This window comes from Bubalus kerabau, chromosome 4, assembly GCF_029407905.1.
Source record: "Bubalus kerabau isolate K-KA32 ecotype Philippines breed swamp buffalo chromosome 4, PCC_UOA_SB_1v2, whole genome shotgun sequence".
NCBI lineage: Eukaryota > Metazoa > Chordata > Mammalia > Artiodactyla > Bovidae > Bubalus > Bubalus kerabau.
The window spans coordinates 26334041-26352768 of NC_073627.1; the positions used below are offsets into that span (position 1 = coordinate 26334041).

An 18728-nucleotide genomic window follows, 5' to 3' on the forward strand; every position below is an offset into this window, starting at 1 on the left:
AGCAGCTTTCCTAAAGCCCCTTCTATCAAATACATTCTGCCCCATCTCCTGAACAGCACAAAAGCCAATGGGGTGTGTGTGTGTGTGTGTGTGTCTGTGTGTGTGTGTGTCTGTGTGCAGAACTGTAAGAAGCAGGGCACTTCATAGCTACATGAACCAAATGTTTAAAAAACAACAAACCTGCTGATCTGGAGGGTAGGCCTATATGCCTGGATGGAGGGCATCAGGCCTCACACAAGGAGATTTAGCAAGGGGCCAGAGACTGACTAAAAAATAATGGTAGAGAGGGATGTTCTCCCTGCTTTTGTCTCCCAGGGAAGAGAAGAGGAGGGGGTATCCCCAGGGCCAGAAGAGACAAAGACATGAAGGGGGCAGAAAGAATGGAGAGGAAAAGCGGGGGGGGGGGGGCCGTGGTGGATATCAGGCCTCCATTGTGACAGGGGGCGACACAGAAAGGGGAGTTGGAAGAACAGAGGCAAGGGCCTGTGAGGTTGGCTCCCAGCTCTCCTCTGGCCTGTCCCAGGGAGCAAACCCTTCAGCCTTCTTCTGCTATTCCCCACCCTCCAAAACAGGCTGAGCTCAGAAGCTACCAACACCCAACTGTTCCCTTCCCCCTGGCTCAGGGATTCTAAGACTTCAGCCTCAATCCTGAAGCACTGGATTGAGGATGAACTCGCCCCCATCACTTCCCAGGTGAGGGAGAAGGAAATAGTTGCTTCCCACACTTAGGGGTGGGGGGCTTCTCCAACACCAAGGATGGGGGGCCTGAAGCCCCCTATCCCTCAGGCCTCTCTGCTGCTCCTCCAGTCCTTCACACCTCCCCATGCTCTCCAGCCCTGTCAAAGCTGCCCTTGAATCCAGTCTCTCCCCAGCTCCTTTTAGCGAGGCCAGGTAACGCCCCGACCCATCCCAGCCAAGGTCTTGGCCTTCTCCTTCTCTTTCTCACTGAACCCTTTTCAACCCAGACTCCCAAATTGGGAGGCCTCACCTACCACCCACCCCAAACGCTGTCTGTTCACAAGGACAGGGCTCAGTACCCACTTGGACCAAAGCGTGGGAGTGAGTTCCTAGGTGGACTAGGGCCTAAGCAGCCACTCCAAAGCACAGCTGATGCCATGAATAATTAACACCTGGGCGCGGCATCACTCTAATTTTCCTGCTCAAAGGTTTACACTAGCAGGCAGAGTTAAGTATCACAGATAATAGTGGCTATAAAGTCAGTTGGCCGGGCTCCAGCCAGGGAAGGAGATGCTAGCAGCCCCAATGGGACTTGGCCAAGGTTCTGTCCCTCTGCCTCTCCTCCATAACAACTTTGGGGGGGGGGGCAGTGCATAACATCCCTAAAAGCCACCTCTGGCTTTGCTCTCAACCGGCAGACCCCTCCCCAGTGGGGAGGTACTGTGACCTCTTCCCCTCCCAATCTGTACCCCATTTGCTCCCTCTTTGGATGGGAACTATGGAGAGGAACACACCCTGTGTCCTGAAATGCTCTCCAACTTTCTGAGACCACCTGGAAACATTTCTCTTCTAGAAAAACTTAAGATAACTTTTCCCTCCTTTAGCCCTCAACACACAGTCCCTCACCGCTGAGGAAACTTTCTTTGTTTCAGGAGGTGGAAGGAAGGCTACTAGGGTGTGAATTCACTTCCTTGTTTTGTTAGATAGAAGGGTGGGGAGCCAAAGCTTTCAGCTTCCCTCCCTGCCCTTCAGCCTCTGCCTCCATTGTCTTCCCCAGCTTGGGTAGCTCCTATTCCACCCTCAACTCTCTGTCACACAGGTCAGTCCTATAGGTTAAGCTTGAACACTATAACCAAATCCCTCCAGCCCCTTCCAGTTGCAGAGGACTTCTTTTTGGTCCCCATGGATTGCAAACATCTTTGCCTTCAACTTCAGTAATTTCTTCTCCTGCCTCCACCTCTCTTTCCCCCAGGCTTCTTCTGCCTTCAGAGTTGGGTTCTTTACCCCTGGCAGCGTCGGAGCAGCCAAACTCCTGGAGGGGAACCGCTGAAAAATGAAGCTCTGTCTGCTGCTGCAGGAATGTTGGCTGTTATCAGGCTCACAAATATAATTTTTATATTAGGTCGTGGTCTTTGACTGGGTTTATATGCCAATGAGGCATTTCTAGTTTACCAAATTTATACAAATCTCGCCTTAATTGATAATCACAGATGCTGTAATTTAAGACCTCCAGCTATAGAGCTTTCATATTAACTGCTGATATATTACTGTAAATCGTCTGAAATAACCAACTCCTGGGAGCAGAGCAGAGAGAGAGGAAGTGCCTCCGAGAGTGACTCTTTCCCGGCCGCAGAAATAGCCCAGCTTCCACATCATTTTCTGTGAGAAATGATTTATCAAAGACATGGCCATAAACAACACAACTCGCTCACAAACACACGCAGACGCGCACGCACGCACACACACACACACACACACACACATACACACACACACAATGGCTGGCATGCCGGCCGAGAAGCTGACACCCATATTGCTATAAATCAAGAAAAAGGTTGGAGGAGAGGGAGAGGGAGAGAGAGAGAGAGAGAAGAGGAATATTCCTAAAATCTCTATGCAATGCCTCAATGGGTACAAACACACAGAGCACCATGTGAAGAGAAATGGCAGGAAATGAAGATGGCTATTTGTCACATTTTACGACAATAACATTAATAACAAACAATAAATTTACATGGACATATAAGACGCGGTAGGTAGTGAGAAATCCCTTCTACTTACAATACCCCAGCCCGCGGTGTGGCTCCGGCTGCGGGGCTGTTTTATTGCTGCCTCCCTCTCTTTTTCTCTCTCTCTCCCTCTCTCTCCCCCTCTCTTTTTTTTTCTCGGGGTACAGGCTTGTTTTTCAAAGGACAGTTGAATTGCACGTCAGAAACAGGGAGACCGAGCCTGTGATTTTCCTGACGAATACATATCTATTCTGCAACCTCGGCATTAATTATTTAATGAACCACGTGACCAGGAGGGGGAAGGGGGTCTTTCGATCTCAGGCTCAAAGGACCACTATGACCTTCCCCTTCAGGAGGAGAAATTTTCCTGCGAAATAGGTTCCCCCCAACCCACCAATGGAATAGTAGCCAGTTCTCTTTCCCACATTCATATCTGTATCTGCTGTTTCTACACTTCCTAACCAGCATCCCCCCAAGACACACACTTACCCACAGCCCACCTCTCCTCTCTCCCTTCTCCTCCTGCTTCTGCTTAGTTTGTGAAGGTGCAGAAATAGTCTGCAGGGGCGTCTCGGGGGGTGGGGTGGGATGGGCACAGAGTCCTTCTCCAAGCCCCTGGATTTCTCAGCATCCAGTTCCTCTCTCTACATCCTTTAACATTAACATTCTCCCCAACTCTATTTTACCCTTACTCCTAGGATATTTTAGTGGGGCATACTCCCCCTCTTCCTTAAATGACCAACAAAATTTCTAAAGGGACCAGCTTCAAAAGAAACATTTCATAGATCCAGATTATATGTGTATAAAGAAGGGGGTTTCTGGCTTTGATTCTCTTTTTTAAAAAATCTTTTGTGGTACCTTTTGAAAGGGCAGAAAGGGGACAGGGTGAAGAGATGACTTGGGAGCTTCCAGAGTTGAGAGTAACCACAAGGGGGACTTTTTTTCCTTGTGTTGTTACTGTTAGAGGGAACCAAATTCTATTGAGAATACGCTCTAGAGACAAAGACCTGGAGTAAGAAGATTCCTACACAAAAGAAGTGGGCGCTTAATCTCTGGATACTTATGTCACACCCTGCCTCAGTCACTCCCCACCCACAACACACCAGTGAAGATAGCTAGAGGTTTGAACTGGAGGGGAGGAGAGGGAAGAAAGAGGCTTTGAAGTTGGCCTGACAGCCCAGTTCCTATTTTCCAGGTGTTAGTACCCGGCCCCCCAGCTTCCAATCAGCACACAATGGAGACAGATCAATAGGAAAAAGATGAGGGGTTTCATATTGAAGGGTTAAACACCAGTGCTGATAGAAGAAATCCATCCTCTCTGCCTAGAGAGAGAAACACACACAGACTTCTTCATCTCAGATATAAACAAAACAAAACATCCCTCCAAACCTTCACATACAGCTTGGCGCCAGAAGGAGCAGACCAGATATGACCAGAGTCCCAGAATCGAATCGGAGTCTTTGGCCACGGTGTGGGATGGGGTTGCAAAGGGAAGCAGAGAAGACATTCCTGAAGGAGCCCCTCGTCCAGCCCACACTTCCAGCCTTATCTTCAGCAGCTCTGGGGCAGCCGCAGGGGCCGGCGGACAGGGAAGAACAGATGTGGTTTGGGACGGGGGCAGGGGGCCGAGGAGCCGCCAGCGGTTTGTCTGGAGGGGTCTCAACCAAAAGCGACTCGAGGGGGAGAAAGTTGAGGACCCAGGTGCCCTCACCACCCCTGAAGAAACCGCCAACCCAGGTGGTGTCTGGGTCCAGCGGGAGCGGCGGCGCGGGCCCCCGGCCGAGCACTGGGCCGGCCTGGTCCCCTAAGAATACCGCTCTCAACGCTCGGGTGGGGCGCCGAAGGGCCCGGGCTCTGTAGGGGGGTGATCGGCTTTGATTGTGCAGATACAAAACCCAGACTGGTATTGAATTCAGCCCGGCGCCCGGCTCCAGCGAGGGCAACTCCCTGCAAGGTCCTGGCCAGAGAAATCCATTAAAACTGCCCTCCCCCCAAGAAAAGCAGGCCACTAAAGTCTAAAAGAAAAATAGAGGGCGGGGGCGAGGGTAGCAGAGAAGAGAGGAGAGAATATGCGGGAGCATGGGAAGACACCAATCTCAAAACTGGTAAATTCATTTTAAGAACGAGCTAAAGAAAAGCCGGTGACACGGAGGCACGCCGGGCAGGTTCTGTTCAAATGCCCACACTCTTTTCGGATCCTGGGAATGTCCATGTTCAAATAAACAAGCGCTGGGGCGCAAGCAGAGAGCTTTCTTGCTGCCGATAAAGCGAACGTTTATACTGTGAGAAAGGCGAGATTGATTTACGAATCTGAACGCGCCGGTTTTATGGCCGATCACAAATCCGTCAGCGCTCAACTCACGCTGGGAAACTTCCCAACTCCGCTTTCGAACCAGACCCCCCTCCCGGGGCCGCCGCTTCCATGGGAGACCCACCACGGGCGCTGGGGCGGCCCCAGCGGCGGCGGCACAGGCTAGTCGGGCAACCCCACTTTGCCCAGGCGGGTGCAAAGAGGAGGGAGCGTGGGGAGGGCCGACGAACTGGATGAAGAGAGGTCCAAAGGTTCGGAGGATAGAGGTGGCCGCTAGAATTGTAGAAGGTGAGCCCAAGGGGCTGGGGAGCCTGCCGGCAGCACTCATCTCTACAGAGGTTGGGGGTCTGGCAGCGAGGGTGGTGGGAAAGTCCCTCAGGTCCCGTTTGAAGGAACCCCAGCCTTCTCTTCTCCTTTGGTGGACCTGTAATCCTCACATGGCAGAAAGTAGGTTGTAAAGACCCAGGTGACTAGATCTTTGTCACCTGAGCCTATAGAGGGCTCACAACTGGTTATCTGCTCTGAGGAGTTATAGGTGCACATCTCCCCTGAGTCCCAAATATTTTCATTTCAGGAGTCCAGCTTGCCTTTCTGCTGGCTCCCTTTTCTTACCAAGGCCACCAGCCCCTGCACTTGTTAAGCCACCCAGGGACAAAGGAGAGGCTGCCAACCAACACCAGGCCAGTTATTGCTTGTTTGAGACAGTCCCCAAGACACAGGAGACCATTTACAAAATGCAAACCAACATCCCACATATATCCCAGCAAGGTTCTGTTTCTCCTAGTCTTAACTCAAGGGAACATTTCCTCTTCCCAGCTGGAGTCTGTCTGTCTCTCTCTTTGTCTCTATCCCCTCCTAAGAGGATGGCTGCTGGTATAGATTTTTTAAGATACAGCAAGTAGAATTCAGATTTGGAAAGGCTCTCTGTTGAGTTCACATCTTAGCAAATGCTCCATGCATCTCTTAAAAGTTGTTGGAAACTTTGGTTAACGTGGCACAGCTGTCCCTGAAAATGATCAGACAGCCTACACTGACCCTTCTCCCATCTCTCTTGCTCCTTTGGTGGGGAGGTACTCTGTGGGCACTGTGAGTAGCTAGGATGGGATTGGAGAATGGGGAAGTGGGTGACAGTGATTATAGAAATAGCTTTCTAAACAAAGGGACTTCAGAAAATGGGTCAAGAATCTGTGGATTTGGAGAACAGACCTCAAGAGACAGTAACCACAACGAGGGCCCTCTCTCTCCTTAGGACCCAGGGGCTTGTTCCTCTAGCCCTCTGAAGCCCCTGGACCTCTCATATCTGTCTCCTTTTGTCTTTCTTCCCTCAGCCCCTCCAAAGGGACAGGAAAGGAGGAGGGGTGAACTGGACATGGATGGGGGGGCTGAATCTGCCTGAGGAAAGGAGCTCTGCACAGAAAGAGAAACCAGCACCCTACTTCCCTCCCCCAGCTGAGCTATTTTTTTGTGTGTGTGCATTTTCTCTTCAATGGACTGTAATAGAAAAATAATCCAGAAACTTCAAGATAGGAAAAGAAACAAAAAAAAACGGTTGGAGTCTAATGGGGGGTGGAGATGGGACATGCAACGGCCCAAGGACCCCTCGCTGCAGAGGTGTGACTTTCCCTTCTGGGCAGGAGGCAAGAGCCAACACAATGTCCAGTCTCAGAGAGGTCAAGGGGCTTCCGAGGTCATTTTGTGGTTCTAATACTGAGCTAATCGCCTAGAAAACGTGGCCTCTCCATGAACTCTCTCTCCTGCCGGCCTCCTACTTCCAAACCCTCAGTGAGTCCCAAGGAAAAAAGGCCAGCACATTCTGGTCTGAGGCAGAGCCTACTGGCTCCTTCACCCTTAGAAGCAGGGCCCCTGAGCGAGGAACAGAGCCCCCAAACCACGAGAGCAAAAGGAAAGCAAACTAAACTCTGAGCCTTCAGGAAAAAGGGAGGGGGCAGAGTCGAAGAGAAAGATTCTGGCGTCAACGAACCTTGCCTGCAAACAGAACAGTTTCCTGCTCCAGAGAGTGGCAAATATTTGTCTAGAACCCCAAGCTAGACACACAAAAAAACTGAAGACATCCACCTATACCCATTCCGAGGTTGGGGCATTTCATCCAAAAGCTGCCTTCCATTTTTCCAGGAGGTAGCAGTGACAACAACTCACCGGTAAACAGACCTGTGGGATACCAGCCCCCAGGGTAGACAAGCAGAGTTATGGAACCCACAGGCCACATGTGCACCTCAACTCAGTACATACACACACACACATTCTGGGGCTCCCCAGGCCCTGCTGCATTTTCTAAAACCAGAAAGCACTTCTGAACTGCCTCCCTATCTTTTCTGGGGGCTTTCTGGGGCCCTAACACCTCAGTCCCAGTCAGTTCAAACACTCTCCAGGTGTCAGTCCCTGACCCAAGCATCTGTCATCATAAAAGGCATCAAAACCGGACCAAGAATCCACCATAAAAACCCTGTGAAGATAGTTGAAAAAGAAAAAGAAGGAGGCGAGAGAGTATTTCTTCTTTCCCTTGTAAAAAGAGCTCATAAAACGATTAAAAAAAAAAAAAGCCAACCCAGGCGGGGGCTTTGTTACCTTTGCGCCTCTCGCCTCCTCTCGCCTGAACTCCACGGATCCCATTCATGACGAACAGCTTCTTCCAAACTGAGAGAAAAAAGTTTTCAACTTTATGGTTCCAAATTTTTTCCCCCTTGCAGATCCGGGAGTGGCGGCTAACACTTTTTTCCCCCAACAGCCGGTCTGCGGAGATTTGCTGTTGAATAATAACAAAGGAGAGAGGATACGTATTTAAAGAAAAGAAGTGATTAATGGTTTTCTGTATAATTCTCACATTTTTCTTAGCTCTTGTCTACACAGAATGGCTGTGAACTTTAAGCTCCATAGAAATCTTTTTTTTATTCTATTCATACCTTCCTAAGAGCAGCTTTGATTTGGTTCTATAGAGACATTCCTGGGGGGGGAGGTGGAATATGCTTTTTAGGAACTATTTTCCCCCTCTAGAAGGGAAGGCCGGCTGCATCCCTGGGCAGCTAAACATCACACCAGCGATTCTACTGAAAACAAAGCTCCGCTCTCAACCTCCAGGTCCAGGCGATTTGCTATGAGTCTCCCAGCAGCATTGAAACAGGCGGTTCAAACACCCCTTCCCGTGCGGTGGACCCCAGGCCAGTCTGTCCCGGGGCCCTACCCAGCCTCAAACACCCGGGAGCTGCACACCGGAGAAATGCTAAAGAAGTAACAGTAAAACGCGCTGGTGGAATTGGCTATTTTTATTTTCTGAAGGCAGATAGGACTGTAAAACGACTTTGAATTGCATTTGCTCTCCAGAGCCCTGAAATTTTGGGGGGCAAGATGGCTGTACCTGGGGCCACCATAGGACCAGAGTCCAAGACCAGAGCCTTAGAACTTCTCTTGGGCTTGACCCCAAAGTGGCCCAAGCCTCCCCAGAGCTTCTGAGGGTCACTTGCACCCTCTTCCCCTTCCCCCATTCCATTCTAGGGGTGACTGGGACCTCAGAGACATAAAGCTATTTGGTCCCCAGTCATACTTTCGATACTTTCTATGAGAAAGAAAATGAAAATTAATACAGGAGCAGGGCTTCACAAAAGAGGCCATTTGTCTTCTTGATTATCTATTTGCTTGTCAGAGTTTGAGCTATGGCACCGGCTAGCTCCTTTGTAATATAAAAATACTCTGAAAACCTGCAAACACCCAGAAACATCTGTGCAAAAAATTAGACTCATTAAAGCCTTAAACACCTCAGAGGAAAAGGATACCTTCTAACGGGGAGGAAAGAGGCCAGCCGGGCAGAATCCTCCCTCGCAACTTTAATAAGCAAAGAGCCGTCTGTCTAGAAAGAGACAGCTTTAACCGCATTTTATTTGCTTATGACAAATAAATCACGATATGAAAGCTTTTGCCATACTTAAGCCTCTTGTGTCCTACAATGAAACATTTTCTCCCCATTAGGGATTGGAGTCAGCCCTCCCAGTCCTTTCAATCCATTTTTGGACTAGAGGGAAAAAATTTAAAACCCCAAACAAAACACACCCACCCCAAAAGGAAAACACACCAGCTACCACAATTTGCAGTCCTCTGAGAAATTCCCATTGGATCCTTTGAAAAAATTCCTCAACCACATAAATGTGAGGCTGAATGGACTGGGGTACTTAAAATATACACTGGGTGGCATTGGTCTGCATCTTTACATCAAGATTTTAACAAAAACACGCCGTGCTGATCACAAGAAACCAAACATTTATTTCTATTGTCACTCTGTACATGACACACATTTTCACACCAACGAAGGGTTCTAGACTCAAGCAGCCCCAGGACTAGGAAGGGGCCTGGTTTGGAATGTCAGAAAGAGAATAGGAGAGAGGACAGACGCACATAACATAAAATAATAATAATAATAATTAATAATCATCATCATCATCAATGCAACAATGATAAACTATGGGAGAGGTCTCTGTAACCTTATCTCCCAGATGGGAAGGGCATTTTATTGCCTAGTTTCACATTCACTTTCAATCTAGGAGAAAAGGCCTCCACTGCACAACTCTAGATTGGGGAGAGGGTTGTGTCCAGCTCCCAGAAGGCAACTGGCCTTTCACCCCGCCAGGCATGGCTTGACCTTCCAAAGGAGGGCCCTCCCGGTCTCTGGGTCCTCTTTTTCTCTCGGACTCAATTACCCTGCCCTGCTCCTGCGCAGCCGAGGCACCCTACGTCCACCTGTCCCCAGCCTGTCCTCCCTACCCCGGTCCCAAGGTGGAAGGGGGGTGAACGGGCATGGAGGGGGAAGGAGGTTGTGTGCGCGTGTTTGTTACCGTGGCCAAAACACTGTGCTATCTGGCAGTCAGAGGATGCTTTCGCTGGGTTTCAGGAATGAGGGACAAAGAAAGAAAATCCAGACTGTCTTCCAAGAGCGGCAGCAGCAGAGGCGGCGGCGGCCGAGCCGGGCCTCATTTGTTAGCCGGGTGTCGAGGTAATGGTCGCCACCGAGGCCCGTCCTCTCCTCGGCAGAGTAAACAAGACAGATGGGCCTGGGCCTGGCGTGATTAAAGATGAAACGTGGATCCATCTTCGCCAAAGCTGAAAATGAGGAGTGCAGCCTCCTCCTATTTCTCTTTCTGTCTTTTTCTTTCTTCCTTCTTCTTTTTTTTTTTTTTTAAGGAAGAAAGCAAGAGACTTGAACCTTGCTTCTGGGGGTCCTCGCCCGGCTCCCTATTGTCATTTCTATAAATAAAGCTTCCCCTCCCCCCTCCTCCGCATTTATTCGTGTAAATAGACAAAGTGGGGGGAGGGCAGGTAGGCTTTTTCGGGCCCATGCCCCAGGGTCCCCTCCCTCGTCTCCCCCAACCACCCGCGAGCTCGCAACCCACCCCCGCCCCGAGGTTCGCGGCTCCCGCAAGGGGGGCACTAGAGCGCGAGGGGGCCTCCGTTGGGCCGGCCAGGGGGCCCTCCGGCTGAGCCTGCGGTGCCGCCCGAGCGGATCTTGGTGTTGGGCAACTTGTGGTCTTTTTTCCACTTCATGCGCCGGTTCTGGAACCAAATCTTGATCTGGCGCTCTGAGAGGCAGAGCGCGTGGGCGATCTCCACCCTCCGGCGCCGTGTCAGGTAGCGGTTGTAGTGAAATTCCTTCTCCAGCTCCAAGACCTGCTGGCGAGTGTAGGCGGTCCGAGAGCGCTTGGGCTCCCCGCCGGCGTAATTGGGGTTGACTGGACACACACAGAGAGAGGGAGAAAGAGAAAGTTTTATTGCCCCGAAAGGGAGGAGGGGAGCCCTTTCCTCCAGCTAACGCAATGTCTCCCTCCCTCTCCCGCCACCTCTTCTTCCTCCAGAGGGGGTGGGGACGAAGGAGAAAGCGGGACTCCAGGAGGAGAAAGAGACCTCTAAGTTTTGGACGACTGTGCGGTCACGACGTTGTTGGTTGGGGAGGGGGCAGGGAGGAGTGAGGAATCTTCACAAGGTTTTAATCGCTCATCTCTCCCCCTACTTGGCCTGGGGCCCGGGATGGGAGAATGAAGGGTGAAAGAGGGAGGGGGGCTTCCCTAAACCTTTCTGTTAGTTCCCACCCTCAGTGTTCCGATTCCAAGTAGTGCTGCCCCCAGTAAAAACTTTTGCCCACTAGCCAAGAAGCCAGACTAGAGGAAAGAAAGGAAAAAATAAATACTGGGAGTTGACTCAACTCTCCGCTTAAATACAGATTACCTCCTCCCCCTTCTCCTCCCCCACCTCTCACACCCCTCCCCAATTTCCAACTTCACTGAGACTGCATCTCCCTGGCGAAAAAGTCGCTGGTGAGAACGGCAGAGGATGGGGAACCTACTTCAAAGGCGCGGGGCCCAGCAGGCCATAAAAATTTATGGGGGATGTAATTATGTGGCTCTGAAAACAGGCGACCGTAAATCTCCGGCAATGGCGAGTTTATAGCGGGGACAATTGGTTTCCCCTAGCTCCCCCCACCCCCATGCCTTGAGGTCCCTTTGGTGTAAAGCGCCGGGGGTGGGAGGGGGAAGGGGTGCCCACGCACTCACCCGTGCTCACGTGAACTTTGCGCATCCAGGGGTAGACGACGGGCTCTTTGCACGCGGAGTGGGACGGGCTGGGGTGCAGGGGGTTCTGGGCGCAGGGAGGCGGCGGGGGGCTGCTGCTGACCGCCTCACAGCGCTGGCCGGGCTCCGGGAGGAGGGCCCCGGACGGCGGCTGTGCGGGAGCCCGAGGGGACAGCCCGGGCGGTGGCGGGGGCGGCGGGGGCGGCGGCTGAGGCGGCGGGGGCCCAGGGTCCCGGCAGGCCGCGTAACGCTGCACGGTGCACGCCGAGCGCCGCCCGAAGCCCGCCTCCGGCTGGAAGCTGCTCTCTCGCCTCTGGCCGCCGGCGTAGTACCCCGGCGAGTGGTCGCTGGGTAGGTAATCGCTCTGTGAATATTCCTCGCACGGAGGGAACTTGGGGTCGACATAGTTTGAGTTGATCAAAAAAGAACTCATAGCCATTAATTTCTGGGAATTGTCCACAAAATATACTAAAATTTATTCCGACCCCTGACTCGTTTTCCTGTTTCCGAAAGCCCTCCTACTTACTGTCAAGTGAACAAAGTTAGGGGCCCACGTGATCCTCGGAGCCAATGGCCGCCCCGCCTGCGATTCCCGGATAAGGAAATCTGCTCACCCGGACCCTACTCCAGCCAAAGAGGTTTATTTCCCCTTCTTCTCCACCCCCGCTCCCTACCCACCCAACACCAGGATTTACATAGGGCTCCTGCGGGGCCACCGCCTCCTCGCCTCGCCTCGCCTCTCCGGGATCGCGGAAAGGGAGGGAGAGAGAGAGAGTGAGCAGGTTGCCACCCGAGGGCCTGTTGGGGCGCTGGGCGGAGCGCAATCCCTGGATCCCCTCAGAAGTTGGGGCTCTGAATGTGGCCCCTCCCGTCCTGCCTCCCTCCCCCAGGCCTCCCTTAGGGTCTTAGCCCCTCTTATCGATGGGGGTATGGAGCATCTGCACCCAGCGTCTAAGCAGGGGAGTTAAGTGAGGGGCGGACTAGGGGCTCCGCCTGGAGAGGAGAACCCACACACAGGGGAACGAGGCATCAAGCGTGGGCCTTTTCTCTGCAGCCGCACGGGGAGGGGTAGTGAGTGAAAGAAGAGGCGTCGGAGCAACCAGGCGGGTGTACGGAGGGACTTGTCAGAGATGAATGGAACCACGGGCGGATCGATAGGAAATTCATGCACTAATTCGGGGAGACCTCGCCTTCCAAATCGCATTTAGCTGCGCTATTAGTTTGGCTGTGTCAGTCAGTCCGTCTGTTCCCTTCTCCTCTCCACTCCTCCCCTTATCCCACGCGGCCCAAGCCGGGAGAAACGAGTTGGTTTCCCACACGGAACATGAACACTGGAGTAAAAAACCTCCAACTTCTGAGAGCACGTTGAATAGCAATTTGCTAATTCCAGAAACACCGGAGCAAGCCTAACCGCAGCGGCGAGATGTTCTAATTGCCGTTAATGCCGCGCCTCAGCAGCGAGCAGAAATCTCACATCCTTGTGATGCTAAGGATAGGAGCCTGGGTGATCCCCACACAATAACACCCTTTGGTAATCGCGTGCTTCCAGGGCATCTTGTTCTGCACCCAAACGGAAAGGCGACCTCTGCATCCGTTTGAAAAGTGAATTTCCTTTCCCTTCGCACACTGAAGACAATAGTCATTTTTACCAGATTTTCAGTGAAGCCTCCCTGAACCCAAAATAGGGAATAGCTGGACCAAAGGGAAAGGACAAAATAAAAACATCAGCAACAACATTAACCTTTTAAGATAAGTGAAAAAGGACTAAGGCTCCCAAGGGCAGGCATGGGTAGATTTCAGGTAGATGATTCCTCCATCTCTAACCAGTTGAGGGAGAAAAAGAAAAAGGAAGAAAGAAAAAGGAGTCTTCGTATCACCGGATGGTCCTCATTTAGGAAAAAAAATTTTGTCTTCAGAAAAAAAAATGAGCGGAGTGTTTATGTCAACTACATATTCCCCTAGATACGAATTTGTGATCACAAAATTCCTTACACAAATTCGGATCTACAGGGTATATACAGAAGACAGACAGATCTTCTTGGCCCAGAAATTTTCCAGTCCTCCTATTTTCCGCGCATCCTTCGTTTGGGGTATGGTTTCAGTGCTTTGATTTTCTTTTTCCCCCTAGTTTTGAGCTCTGGGAGCAGGAAAAGGCACTGTGTGTCCATTCCTGGGATTACAAGGTTTTCAACCCTCTTCCTCTTCTATTAGAGAGAAACAGAAACAGCAGGTCCCGCAAAGGGACGCGAACCTTGGGGCTGCTGTGCATCTCCGCGGCAGTGCATGAATTATGAGATGTAAACATTAGCTAAGCACAAAAGGAGGAAGGGTCATCCTGAGGCTGCAGCATAGTCAGAATCAGGCCCTTCTGGGTGCCCTCCAGCCCCTCCCCTCCCCCAGGACTTTTTTTTTTTTTTTTAAGAAAAACAAAACCCCAATCGGCAACTCCGTGTTCTTCTGCAGCCTTTAGTTTGTGATCAAACGAAAATCTAGATATTTTCCAAGGGGCCTCTCAGCAAAGGGAAGAGGGATAGGCGGCTGGGTGTGAAGAGGGTGTCATAAAAGTCCTTTTGGAAAAATTCAATGGTAAAAAGAGAAACAGCTGTAAAGAAAAATGCTGGGAGACCAAGCAGATGGGGCCCCAGATATTTAATGATGGGCAATTCCATTTACAACCTGAGAAAAAGATCAAAGGCGTTTCATTTCCGAATAGAGGGTGAGGAGGAACCGTAAAAGATGCAGCCAGATGATATTTGGCCCCTCCCAACCTCCCATACCTCCTGGGGCCAGGAAAGGGGGATGATAGCTGAAGTGTGAGGAGGAGTCCCATTTCCCCCACCTCCCTAGCTCCTGGCAGGCTCTCTCCATCTAAACTTGCTTATTCAGCCACCTGCTAGGGTTGCTGGCAATGGGACCTAAATGGGGATCTGGGAAACCTGGGGGATCTGGAGTTTCGAAGGGACTTCCTGAGGCTGCCAGTAACCTCCAAATTTACTAAGCTGGGAGACTGGGGATGGAGCTGAGGGAATGGCATCCTAGACTGTGAAAGCTAAGGGCCTTCAGAGGGTGATGGGAAGGGTGCACAGAACCTTTTCTCCACCCAGACTCCTCACTCATCGCTCCAGGTCTGAGGAATATTTGCACCCCTAGTGATATAATAAAAAATTCTTTAATAAATACATCAACCAAACAAAAAACAACCCTCTAACCACCACACTCTAAAGGTCTGTGCCCATACCCAGCCCTGGGACCCTTGCATGTGGGTAGGAGGAGTTTTCACCTACTAGCCACTGAGTCCAGAGACTCTGATTTTTTATCCCAAATCTAGCTTGCCAGGTTTGGCTTCTAAGCTTGATTTCTAACACTAACACCTATATTTGAAAAATCACACACACACAATAATATTGCAATTATTTTTGCCAAGAGAGGGTCCAGTAAGTAATCTCATACCTCCATTTGGGCACTCGGGAAGACTGGCACCTGGCCCTGGACCCACAGACAAAATGTGTGGATAGATGCACCACTAGCCCCCCAGCGTCAAGCAAGGACCTTTCCTAGTCTTGTCAAAGGCCATTTTAGTCAGGGGACCATTCCAACTGGCCAGACCACTTCCCCTACCCCATACCTCCTGTCCTTCTCAACTCGCCACCCTAAAACCTGTCCAACTCATACGCTTTTCAGAATCGGGAGAGGGCCTCTGTGCTGCTCTACACTTTCTTAAGAGATGGAGTCCAGGTGCCCCCAAGCACCCCAAGAGGGAGGGTGGGAAGCAGAGCCTGTGGGGTTGATCCTGGGGACAGAGAGCAGAGATTTTTCTCCTCTGTGCGCTTCGAGCCGCCACCTGCCCATCCCACCGAGGGGTCGCACTGCCCACCCCAGCCAGTCCCGCCGCGAGGTGTGGAGGACTGGGTTTATCAGCGACTTTCGAGACAAGGTTGGCCAGAGCAGGAGGCTGCCTCTCCCCTCCACTCGCGAAGAGCACTAACATCAATACGCATACTAAAAATAAGAAAGAAAAAGCCAAGGCTCCGCGCGCTTTAAGAGCCACCTCCCCCGCTCTCCCGGTGGCTCCCTGGCCCGCCGGCCGCCTTCTCCCGGCAGCCACAGGTTGCCGCAGTGACCTCTCGCTGCTCAGGCCCTCCGCCGTCCCGGGCGTGTCCAGCGCGCGCCACCACCGCTACCTTTTGTCGGCGGGGAGGGAGGGACAGAGCGAAGGAGGGAGTTCGCAGGCCGGGGAGGCGAGCCCCCGGGCGGCCCGCGTGGCAGCGGCCCGGAGGAGCGCCAGGCCCGGAGGGGCGCGGGCGGGAGTACTCACCGGGCCGCTCCCCGCGCCCTCCCGGCCGCCGGCCCGCTCGCGGGCCCGCGCGGCCCCCGACAAGCTCGCTCTCGTCCACTATTGTGTGTTCGGAAAACCGAACCGCCGCGGCGGGCAGAGGAGCTCCGGGGCCCCCTTGGTGGCCGGAACAAGACTTTTTTTTTTTTTTTGGTGTGTTGTTTTTGAAGTGCAAGTTTTCGTATTAATCTCATACTTTGGCAGTCTTTGTTAAACAGCTAGGCGCGTCACCAGGCTCTCGAACATTTTAATAATTTTTAGACGCCGTGACCTGAGGTTCACCCCCTCTCGGGCCTCCCCCACGAGCAGGCAGTTACTATAATACGCTAGCGCAGTTCGCTGGGTCATATTGAATTTTGCGCAGGTCATTACTTGGGAGAAAAATGACAGAGCAAGGAATTTGATTCAGCTCATCCTCTCTAGCTCTACTTTTTGCCAGAACCTTCCCATCCCTTCCCCCAACTCCTACCCGCCAAAGTCCCACTAGAATAGGGACTCAGCCGGTCCACCCCCCCTTTGATATTCCATCAATATTTTTTGTCAGCTTTCCTTCTGGGGGCAAAGAGAGTGGGTAGAACTCTACAGGGGTTCACTTTGCAGCCCGTGATGGAGACCAGCACCTGGAGAAGTGGAAATGTGGGGATCTGGGTCCTAGAGAGCAGACTTGAGCCAGAACCCCTATAAATGGCCGCATTGACAGGGCCTGTATTCCCACTCAACTGCACACTCTGCTTTGTTCTGCCCCTCAGTGCCAGAGAGATCCCCATTTCGGCCTGAACTGAAAGCTCTCCTGGTGCTGAGATCTGGTCCACAGGCCAGCATGTTTGGGGAAGATAGAATCCTGAGAGAAGAAGGGCTGGGCTGCACTGGTCCAACCTGGGGACTTGGCTTTCAGATGCTTTAATTCTCCTTTAAAAATCAAACAGTATCCTCCCCACCTCCATTTTTATTTAGAATTACTTCTCATCTATACTATAAGTCTTTGCCTACCCCCAGCACCACCACCAGGAGGTTCAGGAACAAATCAAAGAGGTGCTTAAAATACTCAGATTTTCTTTGGTTTATCCCTCCAGAACAGGACTAGAAATTGGTGGCATGCCAGCAACACATTTCAACACATTTCAACCAGCAGACATAGATCAGGTGATTACCCCTCCACCCAGCTCGAGTCTCAGGCCACTGTCTCCAAAGGGGTATCCCCCTAGTTTGGGGAGGTTGGGACTAAGCATCCCAAGGCACCCAGCTTGGCTTGGGATGGCAGAAGTCTCCCATTCCCCATTGTGAGGCCCCACCAAGCCCAGGACCCATTCTACTCCACAAAACTATCAACTTGCTACACTCTGTCCTGCAGTGGAGGGGAAGAGACTGAGGAAGAACAGATAGAAATAGATTCTCGAGTTCAGGCTTTGACCTCTACTTCCTCTGGAACCCAGGAATTCCCTCCTGGCCTGACTCCCCAGAAAAATCTGCCTGAAGGCCAAGTAGAAAGGAGGACCCATACCCAATTGGTTTAATTAAAAAACAAAACAAAACAAAACTGGGGTCAAATTGATTTGTTATCTTTTCTGGCCATGTTTCAAAAGGCATTGATATGAAAACTCTCAAATTATCTTTTTTTCTGGCAGGACAATCACCCAGAGAGCACCTCCAATATTAAATGCTTAGAAGAGAACGATGACATCTCATAATGCAACAAACAGTCATTTAAAGATCCAAAATAAGCATATGTCCTGGTGTTATAATTACAGTGTCTCTAAGCGTTATACTTATGAGCTAAGCCTAATGCATAGATTCAAAGTTCATTTCAGGTCGCCAGTTAGAAAGATCTCTGTGAGGCCATTCAGTATTTTTCCTTCTCATTTTCCCTCCCTCCTTGAAACAGGAAGAGAGGCATTCTGGAAGAACACAGAAGTGTAGGTTTGGGAGAGAGTGAGAGAATTAAGGTAACCTTCTTTCAATATCCAACTGTTTAAACTCAAGCACTTTGCAAGGAGGGATAGGAGTTTTTAAACTCCCTCTAGTCCTGGCCCATGGTTACTGGACTCCAACTGCCTGGACCCCACCTGAAGGTTAGGAATCCCTGAAAAACTAGCCTGCCTGGAGGGAGAAGGAGCTGGGGGATCCAGCTATTTTGCCCCTTTAGAGGAAGCCTGGTGGGGCTGGTGTGGGTGGGAATCAGGATGCCTTGGAAGGCTTCCTTGGCCCCACCAAACGTCCTACAAGGACGTGTGGGTAATTGGATTTTTAAAATGTGTGCGGCTGGGTAGGTTTTAATTAAATTTTATATGGCGACTCAAAGGTTATCTTTAGGAAAGAAGATTGCGTAGAGGATTGGCCATGCCCAGAGCGCTTTCTTTTGTGCATCTCCCTAGCCCACGAGAGCCAGTGTGGGGAGGAGGACTTCTTCCCTCCGTTCTCCTTCCCCAGATATCTGCCTCTCCGCTCTCAGCGCCGCTACCCCACTCCCCGAGCCCACGAGTCTTCCTTACCTCGAGCATCCCCAGCTCGCTCTCTTCTCTCTTCACACACACACAGCCTCCTCCCCTCTCCCACCCCTCTCCCACCCCGCCCCCGCCGCGGCCGGCTCACGCACGCTTTAAACTTTTGACCCTCCAACTTCGCGACCCCTCCGGCAATAACACTGGCCTCACCGCCCAGGGTCTCATTCTGCCGCTCCGGGTGCAGAAACCCAAGCGCAAACCATTTTCCCTGCCCTTCCCCCGTCGCCCCCTCCCCCCGGACCCCCCCCCCCGTACTACCCCCACTAAGGGCCTTAGACCTGGGAAAAAGGAGTCAATCTTTTTCCATTATTAAATAACTCCTCCTCG

The 18728-nt window shown here is 51.6% G+C and overlaps 1 protein-coding gene across 1 annotated transcript; it reads right to left on the reverse strand.

The window, feature by feature from the left end:
* Positions 1–9247: 9247 nt before the first annotated feature.
* On the reverse strand, positions 9248–12090 carry HOXB4 (homeobox B4). The gene is made up of 2 exons (XM_055576097.1): positions 11550–12090; positions 9248–10730 (listed from the first exon to the last, which is right to left on the reverse strand). The coding sequence occupies exons 1-2, from the start codon at positions 12004–12006 to the stop codon at positions 10432–10434; spliced, it is 756 nt and encodes a 251-aa protein (XP_055432072.1). The 5' UTR covers positions 12007–12090; the 3' UTR covers positions 9248–10431.
* Between the last annotated feature and the right edge of the window lie 6638 nt (positions 12091–18728).